This window comes from Carassius auratus, unplaced genomic scaffold (genome assembly GCF_003368295.1).
Source record: "Carassius auratus strain Wakin unplaced genomic scaffold, ASM336829v1 scaf_tig00012656, whole genome shotgun sequence".
In the NCBI taxonomy this organism is placed as follows: Eukaryota; Metazoa; Chordata; class Actinopteri; order Cypriniformes; family Cyprinidae; genus Carassius; species Carassius auratus.
In genome coordinates, this window is record NW_020524311.1 from 30,211 (window position 1) to 53,133 (window position 22,923).

Here is a 22,923-nt window from a genome sequence, read left to right on the forward strand (position 1 = left end):
AAACAGACGCACATCGTCTGCAGATATAAGGGATTTCATTGCACCTTATATGAACGGCCTATATATGTGCAATATTTTTAACGAGCCCTCACTAACTGAGATTAATGTCACAGTTATGTTAGATGCATCTCATTCTTGTTTCTGTGGAGGTGCCTCGGTCTCGTTATAAGGCGTGCGGTCCGGAGCGCTGTAGGACTGATGCAGCAGTTCAATTCAACTTTACTTACCTGTTTTGAATACTTTATATTTAACGTGTTCGTGTATGTCCAATATTAGTGTTAAACTGTTGGACTTTAAATGAAATCGACTATTGATTTTTCACCGTTGACTGATTTTGCAGAACATTTAGACTGATAACTTCCGGCGCAGATGCAGCAGAGGACGCAAGATAGTTGTGTCCAACTATGAACTAGCTGATTTAAATACATCATTTTTATATTTAACGTTAGTTTATCAGTATGCTTGAAAGTATATTTTTTCGATTATTGGTTATTCCATAAGCTCTCTCTCTCGCACCTGCGCCGTTTACACCAAATAGTTATGCTATGACAAGAACAAAGAGTCTCCCTCTTGCTCCACCCATGCACGATAATATCGTATATCGTCGATATCATGGGCTCACGATATGATGATTCGAAAAATTACCATATCGCCCAACAGTACTGTGCATAATACGTGCACGTTTATGTTTTCACAAACTTTATAAGTCCCACTTGTGATTAATAGCTGGAAAACACAAGTAGTCGACTTCACCTTGCTTTTGTATGCAGTTTTTCATCTTCATCATGCCGTCCAGACTCCTCTGAAGATTCTGCAAGCCTTCAGAAGAACATCTAACAAACTAAACACGAGTGCAAGATTTAAAGGGTTAGTTCACCCAAAAATTTAAATTCTGTCATTAATTATTTCAATTATCACTATAATAATCTTCACAACTAAGCTTTACAGTTATCTGTTACTTTAAGTGACTGTTGAATGTGGATGGCTAATAATTACATAGGAAGCAGATAAAAATATATAACAGGGCAGCCTTGATGGATGCCTCTATTTTAAAACTATGGGCAGTATCATGTTGTAATTTGATTGAAACATTTCCATTATAAAAATACAACGTTTGATTTGAGTTAATACAATTGAGGCCAAAACCAAAAATATCGAAAGACTTGAAAATGAAAGGAAACTCAATGGAAAAATGGATAAAACTCAAGAAAAAGCAGGAAACTGTCATCGCTTCTAAACACTTTTGCGGAGCACCTGCACAGTATCAAAAGACACCGGAAACAGCTGACGGACCGATCCACTGTCATTATAGGGGTAACTATGAGAACGATTGGTATAAGTTCATTCAGTCATACAATACATATCCGTGATACAACTTTGTGATAGGAAGATGTTAACAGAAGATTTTATTCTTATGATATTTTTCATTTGCTGTTTGACAGCTTGAGCGTGTCCAACAAAAGTGTGTGAAGTTCACATCGACTTGTCATCAGATGGTTCAGTCCGAGGATGGCCGCTGCTGTCGGTGTAAATAAACAGACGAGCGCAGCAGCGATGGAGCCTTGTGTGAGACACGGCCGCAGTACAACCGCTAATGCGGTGAAGGTATGACGCATACGACATAAATAACCACTACACTAGAGGTTTAGCTCATAAAAATCATGTGGTGGATGTTATTTTCTGTCCTGCCGGAGTTCAGTGAGCTGCTGCAGGGCGTTAGCACGCTAATGATAGCAACATTCAAAACTGTCACTGCGTTCTTTGTGTTAAACACCGCTATACACTCGTTTATAAACTCATCATGACACTTTAAACATTAATTTGTAATGAAATATTGTGTTGTATTGATAAATGTACAGCTTTGAAAGTAATGGCACTAACTGAGTTAGCTGGCTAGCTAAATGATCAACCTGTGGTACTAGAGAGGCTGTGTCTAAAAACCTAAGGTGCACATTTAGGCTCAAATTAGACTTATTTGAGAAATTGTAAAGCTGCTGTTATGAAATTATGGATAAATTAGTGGTGCTCAATCAATGCGTATTCATGTATAACAGATATGTATGTTGCTGCAAAATAACATTGGACTGGATATGATTGTAATTTACTGATCATGGCAAACCATAGTGGGATGTTTAATTCGTGCTAATTTGTATATATTAATTCAAGTCTTAGTTATTTAAAATATAAATTCAATATGTATATTTTTTATATTAATTTTTTTTATTCCAAAAAGCATTTAGACACCCAAGACATATGTAAATGTGATTCAGTTAGACAACCAAAACTATGCCATATGTGTCATTTTAAAGAAAGACTGCACAAGCAAACCCCTGCAAGCAAAATATATATTTTTAAAGCTTTAGTTTGCATATGTTTGTGCTACTCTCAAGGTGTTGGAGTGTGGTGTTTGCGAGGATGTGTTTTCACTGCAAGGCGACAAGGTGCCGCGTCTGCTGCTGTGTGGACACACGGTGTGTCACGACTGCTTGACCCGTCTGCCTCTTCACGGCAGGGCAGTGCGCTGTCCCTTTGACCGACAGGCCACAGAGCTGGGTGAGTTAAACACTGCATTTCTATTCTTCATTTAACAGTATAAGCCTAAAGAAAGGAAAGCGATGTCTCACTCCATCTGATTTGACACTCCAGGAGACTCGGGTGTGTGGGGCCTGAAGAAGAACTTTGCTCTGCTAGAACTGCTTGAACGGCTGCAGAATGGGGCAAGCAGTCAGTCGGGCATGTCTGAGGATGTGCTTCGAGAGATGGGAGAGGTTAGAGATAGACATTTTTTATTATTATAAAATGGGTATTTTATATTCTTTATAATAGTAACAATGATAAAAATAATAATGTTGTTAATAAGAATACTATTAATACTAATAATATATATATATTTATCATTGTGATGTTTTATTAATACATTTAGTTCTATTATACAAACATTATTTTATTGCTGTGGCTCCCTTTATAAACTATATATGAAGACCTTCAGTATTGTGCAGGTACTGAAGATTGCATCATGACTAATTTTAATGAGCAGTGTTTTGGTGAAAGGACCTACCTCAAAGTTACGAAACATGCAAAAGTATGAGCACGTTTGACAACACATCATTTGAAAGAGTGTAAAATCAATTAATACCACTTAATGATGAATTTTGGTTGGATGGGGGATAATTTGACTTTGGGGGGATTTTGTGAAATGTGAAGGTGATTTATTATTAACAGCTGGTTGTCAAATGAGCTTTTGCATGTTTTGTAAGTCTGAGGAGGGTTGATTGACTATAATCTTGCTCATTGAAATTTGTCATGACACAAGTGTGTACTGTATGAGCTCTATATTTTTACCAGTTTATATTATCATTTCATCCAGCACACCTACAGTTGATTTGGGCGTGCTATATATTGTTATGAATCATTTTTTATGAACACAATTAATTTCATTTCTCATGTCTCTATTAGTGCATAATCCGCTGTGATGAGGATGAGACTCACACTGCTTCCATGTACTGCACGGTTTGTGCCACACATCTGTGTGCGGAGTGCTCCCAGCTCACCCACTCCACCCGGACACTGGCCAAACACCGGCGTGTGCCGCTGGCAGACAAGCCCCATGAGAAGATGCTCTGTCCACAGCACCAGGTGCACGCCATTGAGTTTGTGTGCCTGGAGGACGGCTGCCAGCCGGGGCCGCTCATGTGCTGCGTGTGCAAGGAGTACGGGAAGCACCAAGGACACAAGGTGCAGATCTTTAATGCAATATAATTCAAAACCACTTGGTTCAGTCATGCATTGAGTCTTAAAGCAGATTTTCTGATTTCAGTCATTTTTAGGAATGTAACAATGCAGTTATTTTTTTAGAGGCACTGTTTAATGTTTTTTTTTTTTTTTTTAAGGTGCTGATGCAACTGGATTTATGTATTTGAAAAATCTCTTGAAATATGGCTTAATAATTTGCAATGGTGTTGTTTCAGTTGCAGTAACACTGAAGCGGGATTATTGTAAAATAAAACAAACTAAAACATTAGAAAACATTTAATTTGAAATAAGCCTTACTTATAATACGTTTTTACTTCAAATTAAATAAACATTCATTTAAAAAAAAAATCTGCTACTTGTAAGGCAATATTTCTCATTTCGTTTAACCTGAAGTACTAAAATAATTAGAACTAAAACTGAGATAATGATAAAAGCTGTATAGACTTATTTAAAATAATAATAATAAATCACACACTGCGAAATGACTAATTTAAACAAAAAAAATGTAAAATACTTAAACTAAAATTAAAATGTGGAAAATGTATATTAAAAAATTACTCCGTGTTATATAGCTTCATAGAAATACTGTTGTAGTTATTCATATTTTCTACATTTTTTACATATTTTCTACGTTTTTATTTTTATATCCTCAGCTTTTATTTTAATTAAAGTTTTTTTTAATGTTTGCTTTTGTAATTTTTAGTATTTTTTTATATCTATATATTTATTTTTATTTCAGTTTATACTAATGAAAAATTATACTTCAGCCATACTAAATTAAAATGAGAACTGCTACTAGTTGAAAAAATATCTTTTTTCTGCTAATATTTATTTTATTCCAAGTAACACAATGTTTTTTGTTAATTACTGAAATAACTTTGATTCAAAGTATTAATAAAACATATAATAGTCTATGAACTATAGTAAAATAAAGTTGGACAGTTATTTATATATTTATTTATTTTACTTAATCAGTTTGCTGTTTATTGTATTGAATTTAATTCAGTTGTTCTCAATTTAGTTGAATCAAATACTATGCCAATGAATCTAGAATCATATCAGTTCACTGTCAGTCAAACAATTTGTACCCATTCACACATTCTGTCTTATTGGAAACAGGATATTTTGTACTGAGCCTGATTCCCATGTTCAATCTTTTCTCATGAAAACACTTCCCCAGCATGCTGTGCTGGAGGCTGAAGCCAACCAGATCCGAGCATCTATTCTGGACATGGCACACTGCATCCGTACATTCACAGAGGAGGTGTCGGAGTACTCCAGGAAACTAGTGGGCATCGTGCAGCAGATCGAAGGAGGAGAGCAGATCGTGGAGGACAGCATGGGCATGGCTCACACTGAACATGTAGGAGTGTGTTTTGGGTGTTCATATCGTATTTGCAATCTAAATAAGTTTGCACTGAACTCTTCCCTGGTTTCCACTCAGGTACCAGGAGCTGCCGAAAGCGCCCGGTCTTGCGTTCGTGCCTATTTTGCGGATCTCCACGAGACGCTGTGTCGTCAGGAGGAGATGGCTCTGAGCGTGGTGGACGCACACGTCCGAGAGAGGCTGATCTGGCTTCGACAGCAGCAGGAGGACATGACCATACTGCTGTCCCAGGTGTCCACTGCCTGCCTGCACTGCGAGAAAACACTGCAGCAGGTACAGACTCAAACACCTGACACAATCACTGGGGTCCTGAGCACTTCAGGCATTTGAGCTGCTCTGTTGTTCTGTTTTTTCTCTAGGATGATTGCAGGGTGGTGTTAGCGAAACAGGAGATCAACCGGTTACTAGAAACACTGCAGAAACAGCAGCAGCAGTTCACAGAGCTGGCCGACCACATTCAGCTGGATGCAGGCATCCCTGTTACCTTCACTAAGGTAATTTGACCTTTTTGTGTCATAGCACGGTCAGTTCTGCTTGTAAAATGTTATGTGGTGCAATTTGTATTTTACATTTTTTAGCTATTGAAATAAGGTGACCGTGCATCCTGAAAATGCCTGTTTTTTGGTTTGTTTTCCTATTATTTTCATACTTGCTGAAGGTAATAACTGAAAAGTAGTTGGATGAATGCATACCAATAGAAAAACTAAGGAATTTTAGGCATTTTGGGAATCCCAGTCTGGTGAAACAAAAGAGGACCTTTCATCCTAATTTAACTGACGAGTGCATCTTTTCTCCAGGACAACCGTGTGCACATTGGTCCAAAAATGGAGATCCGGGTTGTGACTTTGGGGTTAGATGGAGCTGGCAAAACTACTATTCTCTTCAAACTGAAGCAAGATGAGTTTATGCAGCCCATACCGACCATAGGTATCTACTTGAAACTACAATACAGGATGTATACAAATCCAAACACGCCTTCTCGTATGAATATTTAGAGGTTTTACTTTCTGTTTTAGGTTTTAACGTGGAAACTGTGGAGTACAAAAACCTGAAATTCACCATTTGGGATGTTGGTGGCAAACACAAACTCCGTCCCCTGTGGAAACACTACTATCTGAACACACAAGGTGCAGTTCACTTTACTGTGGTGTTGAAACCCACACAGACACATTACTTGTATAATGAGTGAATGTGACTGAAACTGTTGTTCTGTCGTCTCCCAGCGGTGGTGTTTGTGATTGACAGCTGTCACAGAGACCGGCTGATGGAGGCTCACAGTGAACTGGCCAAACTGCTGACGGAGAAAGAGCTCCGAGATGCTCTGCTGCTCATCTTCGCCAACAAACAGGTGAGAGATCTGACAAATGTTCATTTCAACTAGAAATTCTAAGTGGAGGGACATTCATACAAACACATCTCAATAATGTGCCTTATATGCATATGTATGGAAAAAGATGCTGGTCCTCCTTAAAGAGTCACTCGCAACTTAAATGTCCCTAAAGCCTATTAAAAATTAGTCTTAATGTATTTCACAATACTTCAGCATGTTACCGTATTTTTCGGACTATAAGTCGCACTGGACTATAAGTCGCATTTATTTAGACCCAAGAGAAAACATTACCGTCTCCAGCCGCCAGAGGGCGCTCTATGTCTTCAGTGTAGACCACAGGAGCACTGAGCAGCATAGAGCGCCCTCTGGCGGCTGGAGACGGTAATGTTTTCTCTTGGTTCATGTCAAATTAATTTTGATAAATAAGTCGCACCTGACTATAAGTCGCAGGACCAGCCAAACTATGAAAAAAAAGTTTGATTTATAGTACGGAAAATACGGTATATTTATTAAGTGAGGGTCATTTTTTTTTTATTTTTTACCCAAGCAAAGTCTCTTAGAATCTGACACCTTTTTAATTCTTGAGTCTTCAGGAAGATTTCAGTTCTGGAAAATAGTGGCACTGGAGACTAAATGGTTCTTAATAGTTTCACACCTAATTCTTCACATTAATTCTTAAATCTTTTGCAGTTAACATGTCTTTTCTTCTCCACCTTTTTTTTCTGACCTCACTGACCCAGTGAGCATTTTGCTGTACATTGCTCATGTCTTCCCTTGCTATTTGTGTATCGCATTAGTTTTGAATATTTCTCATGGGGATTTAATCATTTTTGATATCTCCGCCTGAGTTAAACCTCTTTTTTGGCTAATTTTATGAGTAAAGGTACACTCGACTAATAAATCTGTAAAATGTGCTTAAAAAAAAAATATCAGAAATTCAACGTGACTATTATACACATAGTGTACATTATGTATTTATCAGACTATTGCATTTTGCCAATATGAGTGTTCTTTGTAAATCAAATCGTTGACCTTGAACTCATAACAAGATTTGTCTTTCTGCAGGACGTTCCCGGCGCGGTGTCTGTGGAGGAGATGACGGAGCTCCTGAGCTTACACAAACTGTGCTGCGGCCGCAGCTGGCACATCCAGGGCTGTGACGCCCGCAGCGGCATGGGTCTACACGAGGGGTTAGACTGGCTCTCACGCCAGCTGGTGGCTGCAGGAGTTCTGGATGTGGCCTGAGGGACGCTTAACCACACTTAATAGACTTATGACTTAACTCAAGCTGGACCATGCCATTTGCACAGTCACCCTGCTCCTGTTTACCCACAGTACCACGTCATACCATCATACATTAGTAGACTGGCTGCTGTGTGCGCTCATGGCTCAGTGGTGTACATAAGTGGAGCTTAAATAGGAGGGATTGAAGCGAGGACTCCAGGTTAAATACAAGGCAACATGCTGCCGGTTCCCATCAAACATCATTTCAACTCCGCTCTGGCAGTTGCTTTGGTTGCCCTGTAGACATGCTTTTTGTTGGATAGTCCCTGCTTGGGCCCCTATCACAGAGATTGTAATCAAAAACTTTTGCAGATGCTGTTCATTAATGTGTATTTAACCTGGACTGTTCCTTTAAAAACAAGTTGATGGACATTACAAACTAAACTCTGTCAAAACAGTCAAATTTGCTGAAAATGTACTCGCTCTCAGGCCATCCAAGATGTAAATGAGTTTGTTTATTCGTGGAAGCAGACTTACAGTAGTGTAGCATTGCATCACTTGTTCACCAGAGGATCCTCTGCAGTGAATGGGTGCCGTCAGAATGAGTCCAAACAGCTGATAAAGACATCACAATAATCCACTCCAGCCCATCAGTTAACATGTTGTGAAGCAGAAAGCTGTGTGTTTGTCATCAAAATCCACTGATGTATGTTTACAGCTGTTACGGCTTGTTTTTGATCTGTGCATATTTCTTTCCTGATTCAGACAATACCTCAGGTTTCACTGGAGGAAGTGATATAAATTAGTTTTTGCAAACAGATTTTTGCTTCATAAGACATTAACTGATGGACTGGAGTGGATTATTGTGATGTTTTTATCAGCCTTTTGGACTCATTCTGACGGCACCCATTCACTGCAGAGCATCCATTGGTGAGCAAATGATGCAATGCTACATTCCCCAAATCTGTTCAGATGAAGAAACAAACTCCTCTACATCTTGAGTACATTTTCAGCATTTATTTTCTTCACTTTTGAACTATTCCTTTAACATGTAGTTTATGATGCTCACTTTACTCATTTTGATCATTTGTGTAATAGTGACTAATGCCTAAAGATATTTTGCACATATATATAGTAGATGTGCTTAAGCAAAATATAGTGGTCATTTCTGTACAGACACCCTCATGAAATCCCAATAGTGTTGTGTGCAAACAGCACAAGGTTTAGATAGATCTATTAAATGTTTAATCATAGGAAAAGCCCAAGGAAAGGAGAAAACTAGGCATCAGTGACCAGATTTACAGTTTCTGCAATGTGAAGTGTCTGTTCATGTGTCAGATTAGCTACTGAAATAGTGAGAAAAAACGTGATCACATTCCAATGCCATTGTTCTAAAGTTACATGAAAGTAGTGGGGTGAAGTTCACAAAATCTGATAACATGAATAGGTCATGCTTTCCTTTAATATATCAAAGAAGAAACCTGTTTTAGGAGCATTAAGAATTTTCTTTACAATCAAGCACATCTTACCCTCATATCCTCATTAACATTATGTAAAAAAAACCTAAATCTCATTAATGTGAAATGCTACACATGGTAGGATTGGCTTTTATGGATTCATGTTAAAATAAATCGTAGTACAGTAGTGAAAATTATAACTGGGAAGAAATTTCAACACAATTTTATGGAGTATAATGTGCTTCATTGTTATGAAAATTACGAGAGCTAAATCTTTGTAAAGTTTGAAAAATAAGCAGTATAGGTTGTTTTTTTTTCATTTTTTTTTTTCAGTTATGCAAATTTAAATTGATTTTGGGGGGAAATGTGATTCACCCAAAAGCATACCATTATTATAATTTTTTTATGGCTATTGTGACTCTTTGGCTTTAAATGAGCCTAGACATATTTATTGAAATGTACATTGTGGTCTTAAGACTGGTGCATGGTTGTAGGTGTATTTTCACCATGTTAGGAGAGATGGACGTGTCTGTGGCAAAAAATAATGTTACTGATATTTATATTTTAGGATTGTAGTTGTCATAAAATGTACAAACTCGCTCCCAGTTCATTTGTCCACTGCTTATTAATATCTGGCTATATCTCATTTGTTAGAGCAATTATTTCTTCGCATCTTAACTAAAGCAAGAACCGTTACATTATATGAATATTGGTTCATTGGTGATCTTCAGCTATAACACAGATGTGGCTGTATGTAAACGCTCCATTATTTGACAGATTATCCGCATTAGTCGGTTTTAGGAACCATCCTTTGGTTTGAAACAGTGATCCTCATTGCTATGTGATGTTGCCTAACTGTATTTAGATGAAACGCATGTGTGAAGTCTTTCCTGGTCCCCTTCGCAGGAGGATCTGAAGTTGTGAAAGGCTTTGTCGTCAATGTGAGTTTTGAAGCCTCTCAAGAAGCACAGTGCACACATTTGTTGTTGATTTGATGACGGCTTTTTGTATAACCATTCATAATGTTATGCTATTAAAAACAATGCTGAAAACACACTTTGAATGATGCATGACTAATGAAACGGTATTATTATTATTAAAAAAAAAGATACTTTATTAAAAAACAGCTCAGGGAACAGCTCAGGCGGCACATCTATTTGACGGTGATGTTTATGATGCTGATGTCTTCATACGGTTTTTCGGTTTTGGGGTTGACTTTCAAGTTGGAGATCCTCTGGACCACCTCCATACCTTTAGTGGTCCTCCCGAAGACCGTGTGCTTGTTGTCCAGCCAGGGCTGATTGGAGAGAAAATTAGATCAAAAGTTAATTGAACTGACTCCGCTCAACCGATGTCAGCTCAAAATGAATAACTTGGTGATTTTCCCAGATTCATGGTAACTACAAGACATTCACAAAGTGACAATGGTGTGACATTCATTTTATGACCACACATTAACTGAATGACCTAATTGTGTAATTGAGCCAATTTTTATTATGTTTCCTGCCTCTACTGCTGAAACTAGAGCCCAATAAACAAAAGAACCTTTACCGAATCATTCAAAAAGATTCACAAGCTCATTTGACTCAGTATGATGGACCCTTCAATAAACTAATATAACCTTCAAAGCTGTTATTAAATCAACATCAGTTAACATTACTCAATGCAATATTTTAATAGAATACATTAAAGTGTACATAAGCATAGAAGTAGATGAGACAATTCTACTGAGTTTAATTATATAATAATTTTAGACTGTTACAACAGTTAACATTATCTGTAGATGATTCCTGTCTCTATTAAATACTGTATATAGAAACAGAATGGCATCGTTTCATAATTTTGTTCTGTATAAATTTACAGCAATAACAGAGTGAATATGAATTTTTCATAAGCAAAATGGACACTGTAGCTGAAACACACCCAAATTATTTTATCAAATCCCTATTAACGAAACAAAAAAAGGAATGACCTAAAATATTCACAGTCTCTTATACATGTACAATTCAAAAGTTTGGGGTCGGTATGATTTTGGTTTATTAAAGAAATTTAATGAAAATATTTGTTAATGTTTAACTTTCTATTAAAAGAAAAATTACCCAGGTTCTTAATTTTTATTTTATTTTATGTTGTTTAAGCATCAAATCAGCATATTAAAATATTCAATTAAAATGATTAAATATTTACATGATTTGAAAGATCATGTGACATTGAAGATTTGAGTAATGATGCTGAAAATCTAGCTTTGCATCATAGAAACAAATTACATTTTTTTTTATAAATTCAGCCTTGGTGATGAGACCTTTCAAAAACAACAACAAAAACAAATCTTACTGACCATAAACAAAAACCCGAGGCAGTTTGGAGGACTTACAGTTGGGACGACCGTGATGAAGAACTGCGATCCGTTGGTTCCCGGGCCTGCGTTGGCCATGCTGAGGGTGTAGGGTCTGTCGTGCCTCAGCGTGGCGTGAAACTCGTCCTCAAACTCTCCTCCCCAGATGCTCTCTCCACCCATCCCTGTGCCCGTGGGGTCTCCGGTCTGGATCATGAAGCCCTACACAACACAAGAGAAATCACCTGTTCAATCACATCCTCAAACCTCCGGAGGAACACGTCTGAACACTCGCCAGGAGCTCACACCTTGATGACCCGATGAAATATGTGGCTGTTGTAATAACCGTTCCTGCTGTGGACGCAGAAGTTCTCCACAGTTTTGGGGCATCTAAGAAGAAAAAGAAATAAATGAACAAGCATTCTGGCTTCTCAGGCCAAACTGCTGTTAAACAATGAAACGAAACGTACTCCACAGGAAAGAGCTTGATATGGATGTCGCCCATTGTGGTGTGAATGATGGCGCTGTCGGACACTCTTTTCGGCCCTTCTGCTTGTGTGGCTGCCATCACTTCCTCTTTAGACGGCTTCTCGTTGAAGATGTCACGGTCAGAATCGGCGCTCTTGGTGTCCTCTGGCTCTCTCTTTGTGAACTGTTCAAAAAAACATATTATTAAAGCCCATTCACAGCAAAAACAATAACGCTGAAGTTTAAGTAGATGCGTTTGCTTCTTCATCTGAACAGATTTGGAGAAATGTAGCGTTACATCACTTGTTCACCAGAGGATCCTCTGCAGTGAATGGGTGCCGTCAGAATGAGAGTCCAAACAGCTGATAAAAGCATCACAATGAATTAACGTCTTGTGAACTGAAAAGCTGTGTTTGTAAGAAATCCATCAGGACATTAAACTGTTGCTTTGCACATATCAAGCGAACATATGTAAGGGGATTTTGATGTGAGAGGAACAGCGGGATGGACATTTTTGTTTATTATGGATTCAACTTTTAGCTAGAAATTATGGTTTAAAAACTTAAATGATGGATTTGTTTCTTACAACCCTGAATTATTGTGCTTTTGGACTCTCTTTCTGACGGCACCCATTCACTGCAGGGGATCCATTGGTGAGCAAGTGATGTAATGCTACATTTCCTCAAATCTGTCCCCATGAAGAAATAATCTACATCTTTGATGGCCTGAAGCCGAGTAAGTTTTTAGCACATCATTTTTTGGGGTGATCTGCTCCTTTAAAAAAAAAACTCACGCTCAAAATTATTTTTTACATAAATCCAGCTCCCATTTATGATCAACAGAACATTATCATCCTTCTAGAGTCAGATTGTGTCAGATTCTTCTGGATCTCACCATGTAGAAGCGGTTCTTCTTGAAGGCGGTGCAGAAGATGGTGGGGTCTGGATCAGAGCTCTGCAGCGCTGGGTTGTCGGAGGCCTTCATCTCAATGGTTGGAGCGGCCTGCATGGCCTTGGCTATTCCCTGAAACAGACTCAGCTGCACCACACGGATGTTCTCCTGTTTGCCCAGGATCCGCACACACCTGCACAGCAAAAACAGTTCAGACACAGTTAAAAAAAAGATTCAAAGTAATGACTCATGTGGAGCAACCATAGACTATAAAGAAATAACAATCCCCCAACACATTAGCTCTTATAAATAATGGCTATTTATGATATTTAATTAATAATCATGTTAAAATAAAGCAATAAGCCACAAGAAGCCTGTTAGGACCCCCTAAGCGGTTATAAATTCGCTGTAAACCACAGCTTCACAAGGATTATTGCTTTTATAAAACAGTTATTCCACATACGTAGTAAGGTTTCACAGAATAAAACAGAGCAAATGCAGTGTAATGATATTAATATAAACAGTATTCTTCCACCAAAGTATGAAGTTCCTCAGAAAGATACAGAGCAACACACAGAAGTAAACAGAGGTGTGTGTTTATAGAGTAATTTACAACAGCTTCGAACGCAGCTCAACCAATCAGAATCAAGGACCGGAACGATACGCTTTATTATATTTTATAAGGGATAATAATAGTAATGGCAAACAAACTAAGCTTCATGAGAAAGACTTTATTCTTTCAAATGAAGCTTTTCTTTATGATGATATTTGTTGTGCCACCTCGACAGATTATGCTCCCTACAAAAAAATCATTTGGGAATGACAAGCATCTTCATCACAGAAGAGGTGTGTTTATTGTGTGCTGCGTGTTCTCTACCTGTTCGTCTCCACGTTTATGACTTTAATGCCCAGCATGGTGCCGTACAGCACAAAGTGTCCGGTCTCATCGAAGATGATGTTGGTCAGACGGATGCCGTCCACCTTCTCCAGCTCTCGCTCCACCGCCATCCTGCGGCCGAACTCCATGTCAGGCAGCTGCTGCCTCATCTGCTGGAGCTCGGTGAACATCTGCCATCCAGTGCACAGACACCACAAATGACCTCACCTTCTTCCAACATGCATTTGATCCTCTTATGAGTAAATATATAGTTATTAAAATGATAAGTCCCTAACTTACGGTTAATGATTCGTCAAACACCCTCATCAGCTTCCCAGTGAGGAAACGGAAAATCCTGACTTTGCGGTCGGTGGCGATGGTGGCCATTTTCTTGCCATCTTGGGAGAACGCCAGGCTGGTGGGATACGTTTTGCATTTGGCAAACTCATACAAGTCCGTGTCGGTCTTGAAGTGCCACTCCACCTGCCGTGGAAATTTGAATTCGCTCGGGAGCCCCGTCCAGTACTCCAGCATCCCCGCTTTATCAGCCGACACTATGACGCGATACTTCGGATTCAGCCGGATCTGAGACAGTGGCGTGGTGTGCATCTTCTCAAACGTGTGCAGGGGCTGATTACTTCCCCGTCCGTCGTATACAAAAATCTTCCCCGTCGATTTCTCCGAACAGGCTACGGTGGAGATGGCATCTCCCGGATTATAGATCCACTCACACTGGCCTGGATGGAAGCTGGGAAAAAAAGAAACTTTATTAACACTCGGACGGTCTTTGATCACTTTAAACTAAGAATATATATATGTTTTAAATGTTTTATGTTATCAGAATAGAATAAAACTATGTGACTTTTGTGGCATTGCTTTATGAACACACAAATAATGGACGTTATAAAAAATGGAATGGTTTTAAAGAAAAAAAGTCACACTTAAATTTTTTTTTTAAATAAATTTCTCCCACCAGATGACAGCAAACTGCTCAGTATTTTTGCTTATATATTTTTATTATTTTATATTGAAATAAATTATGCATAATTTGAAAGTATCATCTATGATCCATAAATATTTAATACAGAATATTAAATAATATATTTTATAAAAAAATAAGTAAAAATAAAGCAAAACAGATAAAAAATTTCCACACAGAAGAGCAAGACTTTACCCGAGTTTGAGCATGTTGATCATGTCGAAGTTAACGACATCAAAAACTTTCATGGCCTGATCATCACCCACGGAGCAGAAGAGCGCTCCCTCCGCACTGACGGAGATACACTCGATCACTCCTGCAAACCAGAAACAAACTTATTTACAAACACTGTTTGGAGATATTTTCTGAAAGAAAGATCCACTCCCACAATGCTAGGCGTGTTGTGGATCACTGTCGCTCTCGTTCTGGACGGTTTGCTAGGGTTTTGCTCACCAGATGTAATAACAGGACACCTACCCAAATGGCTGCGGAAGTGCTTGACAAACTCCACTCCTTCATCCTCTTTCTTCTTCCAGAATTTCACATGCCCATCTTGACTCGCTGTTATGATAAAATCAGTTCTGGGATGGTAAAAAAAAAATCACAATCAGGTCAAACAAATGCACTTGTCTTAGGGCTGTAACATCGATGAATCGCTTCCAAAATAAAAGTGTGTATCCAACTGTATAGTATGTTCATAGTACACATACCTGTATATCATGCTGATAGTATTTAAAATCTGTAAATTATGTCCATAATACTTCCTTATTTGTAAATTTATTGTACATTTGTAACATATTGTAGCCACTGTATATTCTGCACTTACTGTTTATTGCACCTCTGGTTAGATGTTAACTGTATTTTGTTGCCTTGTACCTAACATGTACAGTGACAAAGTTGAATCTAATCTAATCTAATTAAAACCACTGGTCTGACCAGGCATGCAATAAAAACAATTTAAATATATTATTAATATTCTGATGGTGGCAAGTCTGAGGGAACTTACTTGGAGCACACAATGTGTGTTATCACATCCCTGTGCATGTAACTTCTCTCATACATGGAGGCAGAGGGTAAATTGTCCAGATACAGTCTCTCATACTCCAGAACTGCAGCAGAAGACATATGATGCATTAATAAAACATATCTCAGCCACCAAACAAAACAGCACCCTGCTATGAACACAGAACACATCCAATATTTGATAGAAACGGCTAACTGTGTCTCGAAAATTAAATCTCTTACACTTTAGGCATATTATTAGGGACTATAATGCCCACAAACGCTGTCTAGGGCTCTGTAGTTAGGCAGCTCACTAGGTTTAGAGACACAGTCATAGACACTTCCGGGTTTTTGAGGCATAAATCCAGTTACCGTAACATTACCTTTCTTCTTTTTAGTTTGCGAGGCCTCGCTGGGAAGAGGCCCGACCCATTCGCCTTCATCTTCATCTAGTTTGCGTTTATTTTCAGAAGCATCACGGCTAACGTCGGACGCCATTTTCAAATGAAGTTAATATTTCTTCTTCGATGGTGGTTTTAAGGTAACCAGCGGCTCTCCTTCCACACACCGCCGACTACAGGACGGGAGAGGAACTGCAGCTAGTAGGCACTCCACCAAAATAAAGAGCATTCTCATCGAAACACCACACCTAACATTGTTTTCTTCATTTAGGTTAATAATGGAAAATTCTTGTCATACTCTACAACAGTAAGTACAGTGATAACCCTGTTATATAGAACTCTGCTCATCTGTTGAGTGGTAAATTTATGTTTTTCCACAGGACATGTAAGGGTTAATATGAAGCAATGTGAGTGATGTAGGCTGACACATGAACACACACAGGCCTATAGAAGTTTATGTATCAAGTGCAAAGTATTGAAATTAAAATTAAATGTGTATATTTCTTTTACATGATGCCTATGTGTGTCTCATCAGGTAATCAAACTTCTACACATTCTTGCAGTCACACCAACTTGAAAACTTGGGACAAATGCAGGAAATATGACATTTAAGTAAACAAAAGTCAAATGCAAATGTAATTTTTGTTTAAAAAAAATGTATTAACTTTAATTTTAAATGTATATGACATGCACTTAATATTCACTTGATTACCCAATGGCTGTGTTTTCTTCTTCTTCTGTGTTTATATATTATTGCTTATTAATTTAAAATTTCTTACATTTTCAACATATTTAGACATATTTTCATTGGCCTGAAACTCTCTCAGTTTTTTTATTTTTACATACACTAGAATTTGTTATATTGGAAATGATCTACACAGGACTCATAACCCTCAACAACTTTCCATGAGAGGGTCCACAGTTTATTAATTCCAAACGTTACTGTGTTTCTGCAAAAATAGCCTCACACAACTCACTCATTCTTAAATTATATTCATACCTGGCAATGTGAAATTGCTTTATTTTGCATTTGCAAAGTATTTAATTATTATTATTTGTGAGATATGATATTAAACTTATTAACATATAAACTATCAACATATAAAGAATGATTATAAGTATGTATATGTGTGTGTGTGTGTGTGTGTGTGTGTGTGTGTGTGTGTGTGTGTGTATATATATATATAATGTATGTAGGCTACATAATTTATTATTTTTATTTTTATTTTATTACGATTCCTTTATTTAACCAGGGGAAATCATATAGATTTTTTTCAAATGGTCCCTGCCAAGAAAAGCAGCAAGTCAAGTCAAGTCAAGTCTGCTTTATTGTCAATTCTTCCACATGTACAGTAGATACATACAGAGAATCGAAATTGCATTACTCTCAGACCCCCGGTGCATACAGATAACATTAACAGTAGAGCCTTAAAATATAGATCAAATATAACATATAAGATACAGCTATACAATACGGGAATGTAAAAAAAGACCTGTAATAAAATTGAAAAAAGTTACATAAAGCAGCGCAAGGCACATGTCAGATAGAGTGCAAACCAATGAAGTGAACAAACAGTGCATATTAAAAGATTTTTAGTGCAAAAAAAAAGAAGTTTATTCAGTCTGATTAAAGTGACAAAGCACTTAAAAATGTAAATATAAAGTAAAAATAAAAAAGAGAAACCTCATCTACAACAAACAGAGCATACCAACTTACATAATTACATATCAGCATCACATAAACCATACCACAACACATGTTAAAATCAAATACAACAACAAACAACATATACACAATAACATAATAACCAAAACATCCTACTACAGACAGTATGACAGCCACATGAAGCTACATTCAGAAATCAAAACAGAACAATAGCCTATATACAATCATACTAATAGCTGAAGGTTTCTATGACATATAATTTAAAACCATTAAGTGGGATAATAGTGCTTATCAGTGCTTCAGTTTTGTATTTTTGTATTTGCAGTAAATCAGTGCACTGTCACATAGTCACCTCAGGGTGTCGCTACAAACTAAGCGACAAACCGCAATCAGCGAACACACATCCAGCGAGGCGAAATACCACTCTCATAGCACTAGACGATATGTTTTTGTATACTCCATTCTATTTTAATTTGATAGGTAATGACATTTACAAACTCTGGTTTTCTATTCTGTTGTTGATTTACTGTCTGTGCCACTGTTGTATCACATGTCTGGAAAAAGAAAACACCTGCGCTTCAGATAACCATATAAAAATATGTTTAAAAATAAGTTCAAAAAATGACTTGACAGTCTAAGCAATCGACACTCGATTTTATATATATGTATTGACATTTATTGTGAAAATAATGTTAAATTAAATTTATTTTCAATCCCATTTGACTCTAAATAGGACTTAGACATGTTGCATGCCTCGGACAATCTGAATGTTAAGCATAAAGATGCTTGTTAATCATTTGTTGGAGGTTTGTGTTGTTACCTGCTTCACCTGACGATCAGGCGCGCGCGCGTCCCGGCAGGCACATCTGCAATGACGTCATGGCGAACCTCCCCGGCGGTGTTTGAGTTTGAGTGCTGCCTCAAATCCGGCTTCAGTATTAAAGGCTGCAAGTCTCTGATCAGCTCTGCTGTCCTGCGAGCGCGCGCCCCGATGTGCGTTACTGTTATTATTCATCTCTGGTCAACCAAAGAGCACGAGACCAGACAATAAGCCATCACACACGCTGGAAACTTAAATAGTTAAACATGAGCTGATCATTAACTTATTCATCAACTTTTTCATATTTTGGAGTCTTCCCCCCTGCATTGCTGATGAAGTGAGTTCATGAAGAGCTTTTTTTTTTTCTGTACAAGGACACAACTACATTTGTTGGCATGAGAATGGCTTGAAGCGAAACGAGAGATTTGCTGAAGAATGCACTGAGGTGGACTCAAATGAAGATTTCTACTGTCTGCATGTGCTCTGCAATAAAAGATGAAGACGGTAACTATCATTTCTTACGGTCTTTCAGACAGGAAGGATAGTCTGGGCTTTCCCAGTGGAGTTTGCACAGAAGATTTCAATGCATGTCAATATAACGGTGTCTGTTTTTAATAGTAATCCTTTGTGACGGCTTTATCTGAGACGTTAATGAAAAGATACTAAATAAAAAAAAAAGAAAGAGAGTCCCTTGGAGCGCATTAGTAGTCTTCTCATTGGTCTGGTGTGTTTTTATTTCAGCGGTCAGTGTAATAGTGTTGGGCTGCTGCCAGCTGTCTGGGTCAGACACGTTTTAGACTCGAGCTGCTGTCTGGAAGAAGCCTTTTATTAAACTTATGAATGCATGTCTGCACTTTTACCGCTTCAGCTTCTGCTGCGATAGTAAGAAACGCATGAGCTGACACACAGGATATATATCTGCTGGAACTGGCATTTGATTTGATGTTCATCCGGTGAGTTTCTTCTGGAGTTGCTTTTACTGTCACACAGAGCTCTATACATTGAGTCTAGCAACTGTACTGCAACTCAGTCCTGCTTTAGTCCTAGATAGATAGATAGATAGTTTTGGGAAATGCATCATTGTTGTTTCGTCCATGCATTTTTTGTTAGTGTTATTAGTTGTCATCAAAACTGTTTGGTTACCAGTTTTCTTTTTTTTTTAGAAATGCACACAGGTGATTTAGTACTCGATGACATAAGTGTTGTTTTTGTGTGAATTGTCCATTTAATACACACTTAAAAATGTAGTGCAAAATGAAGTGCCATGCTGTGTTTTTATATTACGAATCTATTGAAATACACTGTTCAAAATGAAGAGAAATCTGTATTTTGATGTCAAACGTAAGTGGATTGAGTTCTGCACCTGTGTTGCTCTGATAGGACACTTGTGTGAAGTGAACTCGAGGAGAACTGACTCCACCAAAAACCATCTAGAGACCAGCTGGTAGTGCTGCAAAACTGCAGATGCAAAGCTGTAACTGCAAAAGAATGGTTTTGAGAAGTCCTGAGAGGAGCTCCAGTAGCGTTTGAATCCAAATGACGCTTGATTTCATGGTTTGAAATCAATGCTTGTTGATTTCATTCACACATCAAGAATCTGGAAAAGGTGTAATTGGCCGGTGAAGCTTCAGTCTGATCAGCTACCAGTCGAGTTATTTGCAACAGGTCTTCATGCCTCGAGTCGGAAACAGGCAGGGCAGCTAATAGTCAAGTGCAGGTGTGAAAATGATAACCTGAAGTTACGGCGTCCCACTCAACACCTATGAGCTCAGCGTTATGTGTGTGCGTGTGTGATCAAACCGGTTCAAGTCCAGATGTTACAGCTATGGAATTGCAATCTGACAAAGCATGCTTAGTATTTGCAGTTAAAGAGCTATGTTCAGTCAAAGTCCATTTTATGATCACAAACTGGCAATTTTCCCCTGACAAGTTTTTCCCCCCTACTTTCATTCATTTCCAGGCAAACAAATGGACCGTTTGGGACAAGCTCCTAAAATAGATCTGCTGTTTTGGAATAACATGAAGAGAATTCATACGGATTCTTGCCCTGCTCATGGCTGACAGAGGTGCAGGATCAAGTCACCTTTAGGAAGATCTTTAAACCTGGGATTAAGTGTGGACTGAGATTCAAATGTGTCGAGGATGCTTGTCACGGATATGTTATGGTGCGAAGCTGGATTGATCATATCGCTTTAATCCACTTGTAGCCTCCCCCAGCCCCCCTACCCCACCCCATGTCAGATCTTTCCTAAATTATGGAAATTTTTTGGAAGACGCTGACTTGGATATTTAGCCTGGTCTTGGCCGCTGCTGAAGCTCAGATCCTTTCATACAACTCTCAAGGTAGGTCTAATAATGTATGGACAAGAACATATAGTGATGACTATAGCAAAATTCACCAGCAGCCAACCATAATTCATTTCTGCTCACAGTGACTCTCAGCTATACCAAGAGGAAACTTTTTTATTGCTCAGTTATGTTTCATGTAAGTGTCGAGCCCATCTCAGATGCTTCTTCTTAGGAGAAATAAACAGATGAACAAATGAGACGATTGTTGACATGCAGCAAGAGTACAGAGCTATGAAATAAATGTGGGTAGCATAACTCCGATGATTTGATCTTGGGCAAAAATGAGTTCATTTTGAGATCTCTGGCTGTTCTCTGGCAGACTTGAGCACAGTGCGAGATGTTTCTGAGATCTCCGCTGAAACGCTGTAGGAGAAAAATCAGAGCAGCAGATCTACTAATGTCTACACCTAGGAAAAACAATTGAGACAAAGAGGCCTTTACTAATTGTGTCTGCTACTTCTGATTTTTCTCCTTGAGGAAAAGAATAATCTTGTGTGTTTCCACCAGATTCCAAAAGAGATCTCAACAACGTCTCAAACTGTGCTCCGGTTTGCCAGTCCAGTGGAAACATTTATTTCTTGTGCAGAAGATGGTGATCTCAGTTATGCTTCCTTTGAAGTATCACCATTGTTGCTCCTGAAAAACCTCAAGAGAAACCTTAAGACTTCTGATTTTAACTATTAAAATGTGTAAAATGCGTTTGAAATAACTGGGAGATACATCCGAGAAACAGAAGTGTAACTCCCTTTGAATGTTGAAGGAGAAACAATGGAGACATTCAAGAGTCTGCAATCCGATTTCTCATCAGATTCTTCCAAGAGCAAATCATCTTAGCTTTACTGTCCACATTGATTTGTGTTATTTTTGTTTCCCCAAAGCATTTTTAGGAGAAACGTCGGAAACAAAGTATTTACAGGATTAAACATAAGTCTTGATAGAGCAATCTCTGCGCAACTGATCTTTCCTCTGAGCACACCTGCTACTTACATTGCAGATTTTTGGTTTCCCATGATTACCCTCTGCTTTGTTTTGCTCACTGTTATCTGTTTCACTTTATTCCCCAAAACACAAAGCGGAATTCCTGTCCACGCTGGAGCACTACCAGCTAACAGTACCAGTGCGGGTGAATGAGAGGGGCCAGTTCATGAGTTACACTGTGAAGCATTACAGGCCCGGTCGACGGCGACGTGGACTGGACCAGACTGAGCTGGACCACACTGAGACCAGGCTTTTTTACAAACTCTCAGCCTACGGCAAGCACTTTCACCTGAACCTGACACTCAACCCCAACCTGGTTTCTAAACATTTGACGGTAGAGTACTGGGGCAGAGACGGACTAGACTGGCAGCATTCAGTGGTCGATAACTGCCACTATGTTGGATACCTACTGGATCAATATAGCACTACAAAAGTGGCTTTGAGCAACTGCAAAGGCTTGGTGAGTACATCCGTCTTTGAAAATGCTTTTGGGGGTATGAGAGGGTAAGTAACATTTGCTTTCTTAAAAGAGCCTTCTGATTTGTCCGGAATTTGTAATATTTGTAGCAAGCTGCTTCCCCCCCCAACCCCCCCCCCCCCCAAAATACCTCAGGAAAAAGCACACTGTTTTCTGCATAAAAGACCAGATTGGAAATTGCACATTCAGGGATACGAAAGCATGCTGGCCAAAGACATGTGGAATATGCATTGCATTTTATTGCCCACATATCTAAAGATCTTCAGCTGAAGTGTTTACTTTTTTTTAAAGGGCCACATACTTGCTGACTTCGCTTTCTTGATGTGACTGATACGCTGTCCTCACTGTGGTTGATTATTTCTAAACCACGTGCATTGTTGCGGAGATGTGCTATTACTTTTAGCAATCAAACTTTTACGTTTATCCTGGCAAAGAAATAGGTGAAGAAGGGACCCGAGCAGTGTCTATGGACTAGAATATCATAGAGACTTGGGTGGGCTCTTTTGAATTGGGCTTGTGAGCAACCAG

General features: G+C 38.5%; 3 protein-coding genes across 3 annotated transcripts; 2 read left to right on the top strand and 1 right to left on the bottom strand.

The window, feature by feature from the left end:
• The first annotated feature begins 1,480 nt into the window (after positions 1 to 1,480).
• LOC113073646 (E3 ubiquitin-protein ligase TRIM23-like) lies at positions 1,481 to 10,206 on the top strand. The gene is made up of 11 exons (XM_026246465.1): positions 1,481 to 1,605; positions 2,391 to 2,553; positions 2,647 to 2,768; positions 3,457 to 3,735; positions 4,934 to 5,116; positions 5,198 to 5,413; positions 5,500 to 5,634; positions 5,938 to 6,067; positions 6,157 to 6,267; positions 6,364 to 6,488; positions 7,536 to 10,206. Exons 1-11 carry the CDS (start codon positions 1,510 to 1,512, stop codon positions 7,713 to 7,715), a joined length of 1,740 nt encoding a protein of 579 aa, XP_026102250.1. The 5' UTR covers positions 1,481 to 1,509; the 3' UTR covers positions 7,716 to 10,206.
• Positions 10,207 to 10,263: 57 nt separating this feature from the next.
• On the bottom strand, positions 10,264 to 16,201 carry LOC113073645 (peptidylprolyl isomerase domain and WD repeat-containing protein 1-like). Its single transcript, XM_026246464.1, has 11 exons — positions 16,087 to 16,201; positions 15,708 to 15,810; positions 15,179 to 15,282; positions 14,897 to 15,017; positions 14,023 to 14,470; positions 13,723 to 13,913; positions 12,849 to 13,038; positions 11,957 to 12,138; positions 11,795 to 11,876; positions 11,526 to 11,708; positions 10,264 to 10,448 (listed from the first exon to the last, which is right to left on the bottom strand). The coding sequence occupies exons 1-11, from the start codon at positions 16,199 to 16,201 to the stop codon at positions 10,305 to 10,307; spliced, it is 1,863 nt and encodes a 620-aa protein (XP_026102249.1). The 3' UTR covers positions 10,264 to 10,304.
• Positions 16,202 to 18,727: 2,526 nt separating this feature from the next.
• Positions 18,728 to 22,377, top strand: LOC113073647 (A disintegrin and metalloproteinase with thrombospondin motifs 6-like; the record flags this gene model as incomplete). Its single annotated transcript, XM_026246466.1, has 3 exons — positions 18,728 to 19,094; positions 20,551 to 20,933; positions 22,013 to 22,377. Coding segments are annotated over exons 2-3 (453 nt in total), but the record flags the coding sequence as incomplete, so codon positions are not given.
• Positions 22,378 to 22,923: the final 546 nt, after the last annotated feature.

Excerpts from the sequence above, each read along its gene's own strand:
- LOC113073646 (XM_026246465.1), top strand. The coding sequence starts at position 1,510 with ATGGCCGCTGCTGTCGGTGTAAATAAACAGACGAGCGCAGCAGCGATG. Across the intron at positions 1,606-2,390 it reads CAACCGCTAATGCGGTGAAG|GTGTTGGAGTGTGGTGTTTG; the intron begins GTATGACGCATA and ends GCTACTCTCAAG. Across the intron at positions 5,117-5,197 it reads GCATGGCTCACACTGAACAT|GTACCAGGAGCTGCCGAAAG; the intron begins GTAGGAGTGTGT and ends GTTTCCACTCAG.
- LOC113073645 (XM_026246464.1), bottom strand. The coding sequence starts at position 16,201 with ATGGCGTCCGACGTTAGCCGTGATGCTTCTGAAAATAAACGCAAACTA. Across the intron at positions 15,811-16,086 it reads GCAAACTAAAAAGAAGAAAG|TTCTGGAGTATGAGAGACTG; the intron begins GTAATGTTACGG and ends CTTCTGCTGCAG. Across the intron at positions 11,877-11,956 it reads ATCAAGCTCTTTCCTGTGGA|ATGCCCCAAAACTGTGGAGA; the intron begins GTACGTTTCGTT and ends TTTTCTTCTTAG.